Raw genomic sequence first — 16,754 nt, forward strand, 5'->3', positions numbered from 1 at the left:
CCCCTCCACAAAGCTATCTTTTGACCTATACATGCACACCTGTATAGCATTGGCCACACAGAATAGTGCTCAGTGAGAAATTTAAAGAGTCTGGGGGAGAATAGGTAAGAAACTAGAGTCAAGGCATTAGGCCTAACAAAATAGGGACTACAGGCCTAGGCACGGCTGGCACTTTGTTCATTTCTGTTGCTGTAGTGCCAACCCCTGTGTGAGGATCCAGGTGTGGAGAAAGAAGGCCTGGAAAGACACCTAATTTCCAAAACTTAGTTTTTATTACTATACAAAAAGCACACCCTCCCTATGTTTTGTTGTCCTCTCCCAGTCCCTCCCCTACCCCCCCCCACCCACCCAGGACTGTACATCGTGTTCAGGGATAATGACCAGGAGGCCTTTGTCCCACACCTTGCCCCCAGGCTGAGCACCCCAGCTCACACATATTCCTTGGCAGAATTCGACTTAGGGTAGGAGCGGGGTGCACGGTATACAGCTTTGTTTTCACTGCCCGGACAGGAGCAAGAGAGCAGGGCACCTCCCAGGAGAACCAGAGCAGACCCTGCCCAGCCTATAAAGATGGCAGGGCCAAACTCATACCTGTGAAGACAAAGGATTGGAGTCAAAACTCGGGCCTGAGGTCTTCCCTGTCCCAAGTCCACAGATTGTCACCCTAGAAGACTTACTTAATATTCATGGGTGTCAAGGGGTTATAAAAGTCTGTGACAATCTGATGACCAATCCAGGAACATGCTACCAAAGCAGCAAGGCCTAGGATGAAAAAGATTCTGATATTGAGTGTCCAAACCCTTAGCAATGCTTTTCTGGGTGGTAAAGAGCCCTTGAATCCCATTTTGGACCTGTGGCTCACCTGCCACGATGAAAACAATTCCACCAGTCATAGCTATACGAGCCTTCTTCACTTTGTCATCACCCCCACAGCTCGTACACTTCATGCCCATCGTGGCGACAAACATGGCCAGGAAGCCCAACACCAGGGACACCACCATTAGGGCTCGAGTGGCCTGCAGAGCCGCTGCAAAGGAGGAAGAAGAAAGTCAATGTTGGACAAGACATGTAGCCTTAGGATGGCGCCAGCCTGCCTAAGTGCTGCCGACCGCGCCCACTAACCCCTGGACCGCAGTGTGCCAGTTGGGTTCCACCGCCAGCCTGGGGCCCCCTCCGTCCAAGACAGGCCTTGGGCAGACAGTTCCCGCCCCCAACCCGCCACCATGGCCGTCCAGTTCCCCGCCCCGCCCCTCGCTTCAGAACCCGCCCGGGGCACCGAGGTTTCGATGAAACCGCGCCAGGTAGGGGGAAGGGAGAAAGGGGGCGAAAGGGAAGTGCAGGTGGCGGCCAAGGCCCTCGTTTGAGCCACACCGGCCTGCGCGTGTCCTAGCTCTGCCCCCGCTATCGAGGCCACCAGGTTTGTGGCTTCAGCTAATCGGCCGATAAGATTAGAGGCCACAAGTGCGGTCCCACGTCTAACGAGGGCACGATTCTGCGTCCCTACGCACCTCCGTCTGGATCCCCCTTTGTCACAGAGAAAGAAGCAGAAGACAGAGGCCACTAACTGCCCAGGGGCCGGGTGCCTCTTCCCAGGACTCCCCACCTTAAGCCGGGAAGAGGGGCGTGGGCCCACGTGCGACTGCCAGATCCCAGGCCCTCTTCCTCCGGGTCCCACCGACTGGGCTCAAGGCGTCCGCTTCCCCCTCCCTGGCAACCCCGGGCGCCAGGCCGTGCGGCCTCAGCCCTGCCCCACACCCAATCCCTCCACCCTGACTCTGTGCGCGTCCGCCCCGTCGGTCCCGCGGCCTTACCTGGCAAGGCGAGCACCGAGTCGTACGATTTGCAGCTCATCATGCCGGTACTCTGCGTGACGCACTCCATCCAGAGCCCCTTGTACATGGCCTGGGCTGTGATGATGTTGTCTCCCGCATACGAGCTCATCTGCCACTGAGGAATGGCAGTGCTCGCTATCAGGCCCACCCAGCCAAGCATGGCCATTGAAAAGCCCAACAGTTGCAGGCCCGAATTGGCCATTTCCGTCTCAGAAAAGATGGGACGCACCTGGAGGGCGACCCTACAGTAAAAACAAAATCTGGGAAACAACACAAGAAATTTTGAATGGAGATTGTCACCCAGAATTGGAAAAAAGAAAAAAAAAAGTTTTTTTTTTTTTTTTTTTGTTTTTTGGCGGGGGGGTAGAGGGGAGGGCGGTTCTGGCCGGTTAACTGCAAATCTTGTTAACCGAGGTAAAAACAAATCGTCCCCTCCGGTGAAGCGACACTCACAGCAAAGGGAACCGGCTTCGCCCGAAGGACTGGTTCCAGACAAAAGGGGCCCCCGAAGGCCAGGCGGTTCCCTCCGGCGTGCGCAGAGACTACCCAAAGAAGTGGAGGGGCCGCTAGGGCGTGGTCCCCAAAAAGTATGCGGGCCCCCGGGCCCCAGGCTGCGGTGCACGGCAGAGAGCGGAGCGGTGAGTCGGCAGGTGCGGGCGAACAGGTGCGGCGCACCTGAGTATATGTAGGGCGTCGGGGACGCGCTCCCGCAGGCAACGGGAGCGCGGGAGCTGGGGCGGGACCAGAGGGGCAGTCGAGGGTGACCTGACGTCACCGAAGGGACACTCACCTGAACCGGAAGTCTTGGCCCCCACCCCCTCCTTGTCCAGGTGAAGAGGAAGAAACCTGAGCGCAATGTCACGCCCCTTCATTTGCCTGGCTCTAACTGCTGATGGGAAGTAGGCGAAGGCTTGGCCAAGTCCCTGGAGTCTCCCCTGCAGGCTCCAGACTGCCCCTTCCTTTCTCTTCCATACCAGTGCGCCTGGGTCACTGCGGAGCCAGTTCTCATAGACGCCCCTGGAAGGGCTCCTTGCCACCCTTGCCCTGAGGGTTTCGGCGCGTACTCTTTGTCTAGTCCTATGTTTGCCTCTACCTACTCTCGCCTTCTTTTTCTTCAATCTCCTACCGTGGCCAATCCCGTCTTCAGGAGCCCTAACTCATTATGGTAAAATCACCCGTGCTACACCCTTCTAGGAATTTCGGCTCCAGGAACTTGGTCTAGCAACCCTCCGCTTCACTGCTCAATGAGCCCTCCACGTAGGCCCTCTATGAGGCATGGCTCTTCCACAGCCCCACAAGCCGGCTCCCTGAAGCCAGCGGTGGATAACAGCACTCACTACCTGAGCCCGTCAGTGCCTTCTCCAACTTCAAGGCTCCTTCTTCCTAAAGGAAGAAAACACGGGAAGCTTTTCTGCCGATGGAGAGGAGTAGAGTAAACCTAGGTCAGAGTCGCTGCCACACCCAACATTCCCCTCCCCAGGTGTCATTTCAAGCCTACCCTCCACTCTCACCTTCCCCAGCCACATACTTGCCCTCATTCTGAGCTTCCGGGGTCCTATTTGTGTGCCCTTTCCCGCCACCTCCCACCAACTCTAGCATCTGACTCCCCAAGGTGGTCCTTGACACACCCCTAAAAGAATCCTATCTCAACCTTACAGTCCTTCCTACTTCCCAAACTTTGACCCCATCCTTCTGCCCAATGTGTCTTCTAAGTTTCTCATTCCTGATTTTGCATTTTTTTGCTTCCTTTCAGTCTATGCTTGCACCCCCAGACACAATGTTTCTGTCACTGCTTTGCCTAACTCCTTTTTAGTTCTTTCTCCCAGCCTTTCTCTCCTAGGACCCCTTACCCCTCTCAGACCATCACACATCTTTCTTACTCTTGCTATCTATTTGGGGAGGAGAGCAGGTTCCCAAGACATGGTTTCTCAGTGAAGTCCTAACTCTCTGGAACTCGCTCTGTAGGGCTGGCCTCAAACTCACAGATATCCACCTGCCTCTGCCTCCCTTCCCCACCTGCTCTACCCTTAATTTCCCTGTTAATCCTTCCTTCATTTATCCAATAAAGGGCCTTCTTGTTCAGCTAATGAACCTCACATAAGTGTGCCTGACTACTGATACATCTGCCTTGTCCCTCAGCTAAGTTGGCTTTTGTATAAAATGCAGACCTTTGTGGACTCTTTTATTTGTGTCTACTTTTAACCTTTTAATTTTTGTTTTGTGGGGTGGTTTGGTTGGTTGGTTAACTTTGAGACAGGATCTCATTATTTGGACTAGGCTAGCCTGAACCTTGCAAGAAAGCCGCCAGGCTCTGTCTCTGGAATGTTGAGACTACAGATGTGAACTCCCATGCACAGCTGTGATTTTTTTTTTTTAAGTTGTTTTTCAGATTGGATGTGGTTGGTGCATGCTAAAGGACAGTTAGTTTGAAGCCAGCCTTCCGGGAGGAGAGTGACTTCCAGCTCTGAAAGTCCACGTTTCTCATTATCATTATCACAGCCACATGCCTAGCTACTATCTACTACCTGGAGACTACAATTGCACCCAAACCAATCTCCCTGCGTCTGCCCTTTCCAAAATTCACTCTGCAGAGTACTCTTTCTATAAACTTAAATCTTGCCGTTCTTTTTAGAAGGGCACTCAGTGGGGAGCTTGGGAGATAGCTCAGCAATTAAGAGAGTTTACTGTTCTTGCAGAGGACCAGAGTGCAGTCTCCAACAGCCACAAGATGACACTCGGTCCTGTTACTCCAGTTCTAGGTGATCCATTGCCGCTGCCATCTCCTCCTCTTCTTCTTTTTGTTCATTCATTTGTTTCTCTGCATAGCCTTGGCTGTCCTGGAACTTTCTCTGTAGACCAGGCTGGCCTCAAACTCACAGATCCACCTGCCCCTGCCTCCCGAGTGCTGGGACTAAAGGCATGCGCCACCACTCCTGGCATCATCATCGTCATAATTTTTTTCTTTAACTTTTTTGGTTTTTTGAGACAGAGTCTCTCTTAATAGACCTGGTTGTCCTGAAACTAGCTACGTAAACCAGGCTGAACTTGAACACACAGAAATCCTCTCGCTTCTGCCAGCTAAGTATTGGGATTAAAGGAGCTAGTTTGCAGGGCAGTGGTGGCTCATACTTTTAGTCCTCAGCACTCAGGAGGCAGAGTCAAATGAATCTCTGAATTCTAAGTTCCAGGCCAGCCTGGTCTACAGAGTGAGTTCTAGGACAACCAGGGCTACACAGAAAAACTCTGTCTCAAAGACAGACCCATGACACATGACGACCCAGTTCCAATGCTTCTTCTGACCTCTCCAGCTCCCACATATACACATAAAAATAGCTAAATAAATATTAAAAATAAAATAAAACCATTCAGTGGCAGTTTTTCTTCTTCTCTGTTGTTGTGGGTTGAATCCAAGAGCCTCCCGTAAGTGTGCCTGTCACTGAGCTACGCCCAAGCCCAAGTGGCACTCTCGACTACTGACATATCTGCCTTGTCCCTCAGCTATGTTGGCTTTCTCTCTGTCCCCAAAACATTATGCATGTTCTACCTACTAAAGCAGCTTTCTGTTCCCTACGCTTGAGTGCTCCAATCCATTTACCCCACCCACCTTCCTCTACCAACTAACACATTCATCCTTCAGCATTTGGCTCCACTCTCTTCTAGGAAGCCTGGCCTGCCTACCCCACCCACACTGAGTCAAGTCGTCTGCTCAGGGCTCTCATGGTTACCTGTACTTCCTTGTCAAGGCTCTTATCATAATCTGAAACTATGTTTTGTGTGCTTAGGGATTGAGTATCAATTTCCCTACTGTGCTGTAAAGTATAGATGTGTCTAGATTTCTATTACCAGTGCATGGATTCCGAGAAAAATTTCACCCACAGCCCACATGTGTTTTCTAGGTGCCTATAAATGTGTTGGGCACTGTAGTTAAGCCGGGGGATGCACTGGTGGACAAGACAGATAAGGACAACATGCTCATCTGGCTTATTTTCTAGAAGGGCAATAAAGACATAAAATGCTGCTTGTTTTGAAGGCAATGAAACAAGGGAAGGTATGAGGTTGAGTCCAATCTTGAGTGAGATCAGGGAGATGTTCTGAGCAAGCGACTGTTAATAATGAGTCAGTTATGAGGGAACGACAGTATAGGCAGAAAGGAGCAAAGGCCTCATGTCCATTGCTCTCTGGAGCTTAGTCATTGATTTGAAACAGACTGTGTTGTTTTGTTCTATTTTGGTTGCCTTTTTTTGTTTTGTTTTGTGTTTGTTTGACACAAGATATTGTTTCATGGGCCAGGGCAGCCTGGACTTCATGAACCTCCTGTTTCCAAGTGTTGGAATTACAGGCATGAACCACTATGCCTGGCTTTCTTGGTGTTTTTGAGACAGGATCTTACTAAGTATGCCTGGCTGGCCAGGAATTCACAATAACTTACAATAACACTCTTACCTCTTCCCTTTCTGGTGCTGGGATTAGAGGTTCAAGCCACCAAGCCAGGAGAGATTTCCTTACCTTGGCAATGTCAACACTTGGAGCTAGAAAGTCTTTGCTACTGTGGGTAGTACAGTATGTGTAACAGCATCCTGCGATCTGCTGGTGTTAGTAGAGATGAGATGTCACCTCTGCCGCACCTCAGCATGACACTAAGCTGGGAATGGTGGCTCACACCTCTATTGTTTAATCTTGGGAGGTAGAGGTACCAACTGTGGTACATTCCAGCTATCCATCCATTTGAGTACTTGCAGTCAGTGGTTTATTTCAGATATGCTAGAGGGAGAGGAAGAAACACAGGGATGCTTCACTGATGACATTAAGCCTCAGAGTTTGTTAGCTGGATAGAAAAGGTGAGTGGGATAGATGGATTAGAATATCCATGGGAACAGAAAGGTGCTTTAGTAGTGCAGAGTAGGCATAGCAGGAGGAAGCCAAAAAAAAACAGAACAAACTGAAAACCTTGAAAAAACAGTAGAAGGGCTAGGGATATAGGGGTACTGACAATGCGGATCTCTGTGAGTTCAAGGCCAGCCTGGTCTACAGAGTGAGTTCCAGGACAGCCAAGGCTACACAGAGAAACCCTGTCTCGAAAAACCAAAACAAAGAACCACTGCTCTAGTCTTACCAGTGAGCATCACTGTGGATTTTTAGTAAACTGTTGAATGCAAGAACCCAAGAATTCAAATGGATGGATAGGTGGAATGTATCTACTGCCTAGTTGGAGGTTATGTCAAAAAGCAGGAGAGGACCAGAGGAATGATATTTGCACTCTCCCAGAGGATCCAGGTTTGAATCCCAGCACTCACACAGTGGCTCACAGGTATCAATCGCTCTAGTTCCAGGGGATCTGAAGCCTTCTTTTGGCCTCTGAGGTCATGCATGCACAGGCTGCATAGACATACCTGCAGGCAAAACATCCATATATACTAAAACACAAATAAATAAAATAAGAAACTAGTGCGGTGTTGCAGGCTTTTGAGCTATCCCTGCACTCAGGAAGGTGTACCTCTGTAATTTCAAGGCCAGTCTGGGCTACAGATCCAATTCTAGGTCAGCCAAGGCTACATATTAGGACTTTGTCCTAAAAAAAAAGAAAGAACTCTTGCTGGGTGGTGGTGGTTCACCCCTTTAATTCCAACATTCAGGAGGCAGAGGCAGGCTGATCTTTACAAATTCAAAGCCAACCTGGTCTACACAGTGAGTTCCAGGACAACCAGAGTTACATAACTACATAGAGAAAATCTGGAGAGAGAGAGAGAGAGAGAGAGAGAGAGCAATAGAGGTGCTGGAATCGTAGCTCAGTTGGTAGAATGCTTGCCTAGCTTGTACAATGACCTTGGTTCATTCTCAAAACTGCATAAACCAGGTGTAATGGAACACACCTGTAGTCCAGCACTGTGGTAGTTGAGATATGAGCACCAGCCTGAATTCAAGGCCAGTCTGGGCTACATTGCAAGACCCTGGCTCAAAAAAAGAAAAGAAGGGGACCAATGACATAACAGATAGAGCATTTGCCACACAAGCCTGACAACCTGAGTTAGAGCCATGTGAAGGTAGGCGGGGATAGCCATAAGGCTGCCCTCCGACTTGCACAGGCACACTGTGGCATGCCTGTGTACTCTTGTGTGTATGGGTTCCATGCAGGCCCATGAACATAAACTAATAATAAAGCTTAATAATAAATAATAATAAAAAGAAAAGAAGTAAAACTGACAGAAAGACCATTAGAACCAGCAGGTGTATTCAGCAAGGTTGCTGTACAAGATCAACCTACCACTAATATTTTATTGAAAACCTTTGGATTCTATTTATTTCATGTGTATAAGTGTCTTGTCTCCATTTTTGTACATATACCATGTGCCTGTCTCATGCAATAGGAGGTCAGAACAGGGCTTTGGATCTTCTGGATCTGGGGTCACCAATGTTTATGAGCCACTATGTGGGTCCTCAGCAAGAACAGCAAGTACTCTTAACTGCTGAGCCATCTCTCCAGCCCCAAATCACTAATATTTTAATATGTCAACAATAACCAACTACAAAACAAGACCACAAGACTACAAGAAAAAGGATTGTTTTGTTATTGTTCTATTTTTAGATAGGGTCTTATTTAGGTCAGGCAGCTAAAGTTCTGTTTGCTTGTTTGTTTGTTTGTTTGAGGCAGAGTTTCTCCATGTAACATCACTAACTGTCCTAGAACTTTCTTTGTAGACAAGGCTGACCTAAAACTCACAGAGCTCTGCCTTTCTCTGGCACAGGAGTTCTAGGAAAGCAATCACTCTTAACAACTAAGCCATCCCTCCATCTCTATGGGTTTTCCTGCAGAGTCTTACTAACTGATCCAGAGAAGCCTCAATCTCAGTTTTCTAAATGTGGAATTAGAGGCATGTACCACCACACCCACCAAAACTGGCCTTTAACTCAGTATGTAACCGGAAATGGCTTTGAATTCCTTACCCTTCTGTCTTCACCTGTTTAGTGCTGAGATTTTATGACTGAACCACCACATTCAGCTTTATGTGGTAGTGGGAATCAAACCCAAGGCTTCAGGAATGATAGGCAATCAACTGAGCTACATATCTAGCCCCCTAGAGAGAGAGAGAGAGAGAGAGGACATGTGCACAAACTCTGGAGCATACATACAAGGGAGAGTTGCTAAATTTGTATTTTGTTTGTTTTTTCCCAACTTGACATAAACTAGACTTATCTGGAAAGAGTGAATCTTAAGTGATGGCTTGCCCCCATCAGATTGTCCATAGGCAAGTCTGTGGGGGCATTTTCTTGATCACTAATTGGTGGAGGGCCCATCCCACTGTAAGCAGGACCACACCTAGGCAGCTGGTCCTGGATGTTACAAGAAAGCAAGTCAAGCCAAACAGGAGTGGCTTTTAATCCTAGCACTTGGGAGGCAGAGGCAGGCAAATCTCAGTGAATTCCAAGGCCAAGCCTGGTCTACAAAGCCAGTTTCAGGACAGCCAAGACTGTTACACAGGGAAACCCTGTCCCAAAATAAATAAATAGATAAATAAACGAGAAAGAAAGCTGATCAAGCGGAAGGGCGAGGAGGGGAGCCGCGTTTCACCATGGTCTCTCCCGGTGTCTCTTGAGGATGGCCTGTGAGTGAGCAAACAAAGCTTTTCTTCCCTCCAGGTGCTTTTGTCATTGAGGTAGCATCAGAGGAAAATCTAGAATAGTTTGAGTTTGCTTTGTGGTTTGTGGTTTTGTTGGGATTTTTTCTTTTGGTGTTTGTTTGTGAGACAGTGTTTCATACTGTAGCTCAGGCTAGCCTAGAACTATGTAACCCAGGCTAGCCTCAAATCTCAGTGATTCTCTGCCTCAGCTTCCCAAGTGCTTGGATTGCAGCCATGAACAACAACAGAAGTTCAAAGCCAGTCTCTGGTACACAGGGGGTGAAAGACCAGCCTGAACTACAAAGCAAGGCCCTGTTTCAAGGAAAACAAAGGTTGTGAACACAGCTCACTGGCAGAGCACAGGCCTAGCATGTGCAAGGCCTTGAGTTTGATCCCCAGCACCTTCTCCCCACAAAAAGCTGTTTCAGCTGTCACTAACAAGAGGAAACTGTGGAAAGATACCACCTCCCCTAGGTGCTTTTAGGATTTTTGGTTTGTTTTGTATTGATTTTGTTTTTGTTGTTTTGAGTCAGGGTTTCTCTGTGTAGCCCTAGCTGTCTTGGAACTCTGTAGACCAGACTGGCCTCAAACTCAGAGATCCACCAACCTCTGCCTCCCAAATGCTGGGATTAAAGATGTGCACAACCACGCCTGGCTTTTATTGTATTTCTAGATATTAGAAATACAGAAATTTCTCATTTATTGGATTAAAACTTTTTTGTTTATATAAACAGGGTCTCTCTGTGTAACTTTGGAGCCTGTCCTGGAAATTAATCTGTAGACCAGGCTGGCATTGAACTCACAGAGATTCACCTGCCTCTGCCTCCTGACTGCTGGGATTAAAGGCATTTGCCACCACCGCCTGGCTGATTAAAATTTTATGAAGTCCATTTTGACTAAAGCTTGTAAAAGTCTGAACCCATGACAGTCCTAAAGATGTGAAGAAACTGAAATTCCACAGGATGCTTGTAGGGATAGGGAGTGATCTAGCTACTTTGGAAATAGTTGGAAAGTTTCCTAGAGTTACACATATGCCTATCATATAACTCAGCTTTTGTTTGAGAGAATGAAAGCATATGTCCACACAAATACCTGTTCAGAAATGCTCATGGCAGATTTATTTGTAATAAGCCCAACAAGGGACTGAGAAAGCAAACTGTGATATATTCATATATTAGAATACTATTCATGGGCCAATGAAATGGCTTAGTGTGTACGGGTGCTTGCCACTAAGCCTGATGACTCAGTTTTGAACCCCAAGATCCAGATTTGTGGGAAGAGAAAACTAACTCTCACAAGTTGTCCTCTAACCTCCTAATGGAACATTATGGTAAGCTCATGTACACACAAAGATACAGAGATAAATATATAAATGTCATTAAAAAATACTATTCAGAAATAAGAAAGAATGAAGTCAACCAGATGTGGTGACATATGCCTGTAATCCCCTCATTTGGGAGGTAGGGAAGAAGGACCAGAAATTCAGGGTTACACTCAGCTACATAGAAAACTCAAGACCAGCCTGGGCTACACGAGGCCCTGTCTCAAAAGCAAACAGAAAATAAAGAATTGGGGCTGGAGAAGTGGCATGTGTATTAAGTAAGAGTAGCCAGTACTGTTCTTGCCAAGAATGGAATTCAGTTCCCAGCATCCCCATCAGATGGTCCACAGTTAACTGTAACTCCGGTTCCAGGATGCCCTCTTCTGGCCTCTGGGTGCTGCACACATGCACCCAAAATGCTCATAAACATAATACACGTTCTTTGAAGGACAGAAGGAAGATTTTGGGGTGATTGAATGTTCGTTACCTTGATTATGGGGCTGGTCGTGTGTATACCTATGTCATAACACCAAACGATATAGTTTATGTGATGGTTTCAATGGCAATTATATATTTTTTGTTGTTGCTGAGATAGGGTTTCTCTGTGTAGCTCTGGCTGTCCTGGAACTCACTCTGTAGACCAGGCTGGCCTCGAACTCAGAGATCCACCTGCCTCTGCCTCCTGAGTGCTGGGGTTAGCCTCCAGCAGCCAGCTTGATGTCAATTGTATCTTAGTAAATCTATGTTGAAAAACAAATAAGTTTTGCCATTGGACCCATTCTTAGCACTCTGTGAACATCCCACGTCTGTTAGGGTCTGAGGATGCAGCTACTATTATTATTGCCCTTCTCACTCCTCCAGCTAGATCAATAAAGCACAAAGAGCTCAGGCACTTTCCAAAGGGCACCAAGTTGGTGAGTAACATAGCTGGGGCTCAGCTGAGTCAACCATACCCCAGACTGTGCCACTACTGGATGATGCTGAAGAGGATAGTGGTGACAGCCCCCCTACACTGCTGAGAAACTGGGGCAGCCTTTCTGAAGAAAGCTGGCAGTACAGTACGGAATCAAACTAGGCAAAACACCCTATGACTCAGCGACTCTGCTTCTACAGGTAGTTATAAATATAGACAGTCACAGTCATGACACAGACAGATCTCCCAAAGAAACCGAGCATAAATAGTCATTGCCACATTATCTGTTGTGGCTGGAAATTAGATGGGACATGGGAGACCATTAATGGGATCCTAAGCAGGTAAAATAAGACGACCCTGCCCTTCTGCCTCTTGAGTGTGCCACTGTGTGTTTTGAGACAAGGCCTCTTATTGTGTTACTAAACAGAGTTAGGATGACCTCAAATGCTCTATGTAGCTCTTGAACTCCTGATCCTAACCTCCACCTTCTTAGTGGAATGTCGGGATTACAGGCATGTGACACCAGGCCTGGTCTATGTGGTGCTGGGGACAGAATTTAGGGTTTCATAAATGCTAGATAGTCACTCTATCAACTCGACCACATCTCCAAGTTGGAGATACAGGCTGGCAAGATGGTTCAGTAGGTAAAGCAATCCCATGCAAGCCTGACAACCTGGATCCTACCACTGCCTTCTGACTTCCACAAGGGTGCCATGACACACACACACACACACACACACACCACTACCACCACCAACAACAACAATAATGCAGGTGGTAAGCCAGGGCATTGGTGGTGCATGCCTTTAGTTCCAGCACTTGGGAGGTAAAGGCAGGTGGATCGCTATGAGTTACAGGCCGTCCTTGTCTACAGAGTGAGTTCCAGGACAGGCTCCAAAGCTACGCAGAGAAACCTTGCCTTAAACAAACAAAATCCCCAAAACAAAACAGAACAAACAACAATAATAATGTATTAAGATAAAATAATAAAACATAGATCAATGAAGACACAAATCAAGAACTTGGTTATGATAGGTATGGTGGCTCACGTCTGTAATCCCGGTGGTTGAGACAGGAGGATTGCCTTGAATTCCAAGCTAGCCTAGGCAACAGAGTGATACTGTCTTAAAACTTAAGTCACTGATTCGGTAGTCTGCACCTGTCCCAAACACACAGATAAAACACAAGAAAGGGCAGAGGGGAGGAGGAAATGTCCCTGGAACTGCCCTGAAGCTCCATCTTCCACCGAGGAGCTGGAAGCAAATGAACCTGTATGATGGTTGGGAGCTGGAAGGGGGTCTGGGGATACCTTGGGTTTCTCCTGCAGTCCTGTCTCTTGCCTCCTTACCTAGATACAGGCGTTTAGAAAATGAAAGTCTGCAGGGATTAGCTTCCAGAGATAAGGAGCAGAAATCAGGAGACGACAATGGGCTCTGTAAAAGACCAACATACACACAGTACCAGTGCAAAGCTTCTCTGCTTCATGTGTCTCCCTTTCCTCCCATCCAATTTAGTCAGCTGTCTCCCAATTTCCACCTTTTTCCTCCTTCCCAACTCTCATTATTCCCCTCTGAATCTTCGATTTCTCCAACACTCTTTTATGTTTGCCTTCGTTTTGTTTTTCGAGACAGAGTTTTTCCGTGCAGTCCTGGCTGCCCTAGAACTCACTCTCTAGACCAGGCTGGCCTCAAACTCAGAGATTTTCCTGCCTCTGCCTCCTGAGTGCTGGGGTGCCAGTGTGTGCCACCGCTGCTCAGCTATCTGATTGCACTTTCTATGCATTTAAACACCAAGGCTGGAGAGGTAACAGCACTTAGGAGTGCTTGCTGCTCTTCAGGTAACCCAAGTTCACTTTCCAGTAATCACACATCAGGCACCTCACAACTGCCTGTAACTCCAGCTCTAGGTCCTCTTCTGGTGTCTGCTAGAATGGCCCACACACACAAAATAAAATAAAAACCACTTTAGGATACCTGAGAAACATCCAAATGAGAGCAGGAATGAACCCTGGCAGGATAGAACTGAGCAACCTAGGATATCCATCCCTGTACCCATTTACTACACTGCTTTTACCTCAACCCAGTCCTTGCCTCCCCTTATGGCATCCCAGATTCCCTGTGTCTGCTTCCCTTCCTGCTCAGTCCTCCTCACCTTCCTTCTCTTCCTTTCTGGTTACAAATTATTATTGCCCCCATATACATTATCTACCATAATCAGCAGACCAACCCTCAATCCATTCATCCAATAAATAGTTAGAATATAAGAAAAAAAAACACAAGAAAGAAAAAATGAAATAAAGAAAAAAATAGCTAGAATACCCTGCTCTAAGTTGGATGCATGAATAAGATGACCGTCAGCCTCTGAGACTGAATTGCAGACAGCAGAAATGGTAATGAATCAGCTACAAGAGAGAGCATTTGTCTGTTTGCAAGAAAGGCCAAGAAGTCTTCTCAGAGGAGGTAAGTTTTAAAAAAATTATTTTTTGCCGGGCATTGGTGGCACACACCTTTAGCACTTAGGGAGGCAGAGACAGGTAGATCTCTGTGAGTTCAAGGCCAGCCTGGTCTACAGAGCTGGTTCCAGGACAGGCTCCAAAGCAATACAGAGAAATTCTGTCTCAAAAAAAAAAAAAAAAAAAAAAATTAAATTTTTTTAGATTTATTTATTTGATGTGAGTGCTTTGCTCACATGTATGTCTGTATACCACATGTGTGCCTGGTGCCTGAGGGGGTCAGAAGACGGTGTCAGATCACCTGAAACTGGAGTTACAAATGGTTGTGAGTCACCATGTGGGTACTGGGAATTGAACCTGGGTCCTCTGCAAGAGCAACAAGTGTTCTTAACTGATGAGGCCATCTCTCCAGTCTTGAGAGCCTTGTTTTGAAAGATAAATAGGAGTTCTCTGGTATTACAGATTGCAGGAACAGGCAAAGGCACCAAGTGTAATCCCAGAACTCAAGAGGCTGAAGCCAGAGTATCTAAAATGTAAGGTCAGAGTCAAAAACATAGTAAGTTCTAGACCAGGAGGAAGAGGAAGATGGGAAGAGGGACAGGAAAGAGGAAGAAAAAGAGGACAGCAATGGAGAAGGAGAACAGAGAGGAAGAAGAGGAGGGTTAAAGGCAAGGAGGATCCAACAGCAGATGGTGAGTGCCTGTAAGCAGGCATTAGCCTCAGATCTGCAGTCCCAACCCTCGCTTGCTCACTCAGAAGAGCAGCATGTTTGAGGCCAGCCTGTGGCCAGCGTCAGGCTGTCTCAAAGAAGAAAACAAAAGAAAATGCGCTGCACGCTGTTAACCCCAGCGTTCGGGAGGCAAAGGCGGTGGATTTCTCTGAGTTCCAGGACAGCCAGGGATACACAGAGAAATCTTGTCTCACAAAACAAAGCAAGCAAACTATTGAAAGTTGCACTCTACCCTTCTCCCTCCCTCCCTCCCCCTCCCTTCCTTCCTCCTCCTTCTTCTGTTTTCTTCTTGAGACAGGGATTTTCTGTATAGCCTGGCTGTCCTGGAACTCACTCTGCAGACCAGACTGGCCTCTGCCTCCTGAGCGCTGAGATTAAAGGTGAGCTCTGCCACCACCCAGCATTCTACCCTCCTTTCATTTTGAATTTAATTTTATTATTTTTATGTGAAAGAGTGTTTTGTCTGTGTGTATGTCTGTGTACTACATGTGTACCTGGGGCCTATAGAATCCAGGAAAGGGTGTAGGATCCCCTGGAACTGGAGTTACAGGTGTTGTAGCATCCACGTGGGTGCTGGGACTCAAACCTCGGTCTGGGAGAGCAGTCAGTGCTCTTAACTGCTGCGCCATCTCGCCAACCCCTGTACCCTCATTTTAAGGGAAGAGGGGAAGCAGGGAAAAGCAGTCGGGTCATGATATTTTGGACTAAAGTGGTAGTGAGATAGATGGAGAAAACCAAGTGTACGAGAGAGGAAGTCAAAACACAAATTCCTGGAAGACCCCAACCTCATTGGAGTAAGGAAATTAGGAGGAAGTCCATGCTTTATATGTTCTCTTATGAACTGCAACATTCTGGCCCTCCAAAGAGGGTTGGGTTGAAATCTTAGGGCAACTATTAACAGAAGAGACCCCAGCCCAGAGGCTAGCTACCCGGCTCCAATCCACTGAGATTCCTCACTCTCCCTCTAGATGTCGCTACAGCCCTGTACTTCTCAGGAGCGTTTTCTGACTCGAGCTCTCTCTCTCTCTCTCTCTGTCTCTCTCTCTCTCTCTCTCTCTGTCTCTCTCTGTCTGTCTCTCTCTCTCTCTCTCCCCACAGTCTGGCTTCTCTCTCCCTGACGTGCCTAGGTCGTGCCCTCTCAGCTAGAGACCCAAAACGGGAGCTGACTGTGGAAAGCATGTCACCCACGCGGCCAGCACATGCCTGGAGGCTCAAGGACTTCAGGGAGGGTAGTGTGGCTGGCGTGAGCACCTGTCCCTTGGGCCCCCTCCAGAAACCAAGGTAGGGAATGTGTGGAGGGGATGGATCAGTAGGCAGAGCCCCGCCCAAGGATGCGTGAAAGAAAGGGCGACCAGGTTCGGTCCCCAGACACACCGGGAACGGAAGCTATTGGTTCCCTGGGCCATCCCCTTGTGGGAAGCGTGCCGCGGACCCTTTAAGTCTCCCTTGCCCTCCCCCGCTCGGGACACCCGGGACCTGACATTTGGCGGAGCCTAACGTGGGAGCTAAAAATAGCCACTCCGGGTTACTTCGGGGCATTGTTTCTGACACACGCACCCCAGCGCGCACTGTGTCACCCTGCTGGAGTTACCCGGGACCCTGGCAAGTGCACCTTAGCCCATGCCCTCCTCTTCGACCTCACAGGGGGATCAGCTGCACTCTCAACTCTTCAAGAAATTTCGCAGTCCAGAATTTTGGATGGCGGGAGGAGCCTTTTGTACCAAGAACCCTACTTTGAAACTCCAGGCTGGCGGGAACCATAGGGGCGTGTCTCCCCAGCCCGCACTAGGCTAGGGTGGGGGCGTGGCCTTTTGGGGTGTGCGGGCTCCTGGCCAATGGTGTTGTGAGGGGCGTGGCCCATGGCGGGGCGGGAGTGAGGAGGTGGCTACA

The 16,754-nt window shown here is 48.1% G+C and overlaps 1 protein-coding gene across 2 annotated transcripts; it reads right to left on the minus strand.

Moving 5' to 3' along the window:
- Positions 1–352: 352 nt before the first annotated feature.
- On the minus strand, positions 353–2,546 carry Cldn7 (claudin 7). 2 transcript variants are annotated; one of them, XM_051180207.1, is made up of 5 exons: positions 2,286–2,546; positions 1,812–2,074; positions 863–1,027; positions 678–762; positions 353–591 (listed from the first exon to the last, which is right to left on the minus strand). In XM_051180207.1, the coding sequence occupies exons 2-5, from the start codon at positions 2,032–2,034 to the stop codon at positions 429–431; spliced, it is 636 nt and encodes a 211-aa protein (XP_051036164.1). In that variant the 5' UTR covers positions 2,035–2,074; positions 2,286–2,546; the 3' UTR covers positions 353–428. The 2 variants fall into 2 exon arrangements, with proteins under 2 accessions (XP_051036164.1, XP_051036163.1); XM_051180206.1 differs by having other exon boundaries at positions 1,812–2,092.
- Between the last annotated feature and the right edge of the window lie 14,208 nt (positions 2,547–16,754).

This window comes from Phodopus roborovskii, unplaced genomic scaffold (assembly GCF_943737965.1).
Source record: "Phodopus roborovskii unplaced genomic scaffold, PHOROB, whole genome shotgun sequence".
In the NCBI taxonomy this organism is placed as follows: domain Eukaryota; kingdom Metazoa; phylum Chordata; class Mammalia; order Rodentia; family Cricetidae; genus Phodopus; species Phodopus roborovskii.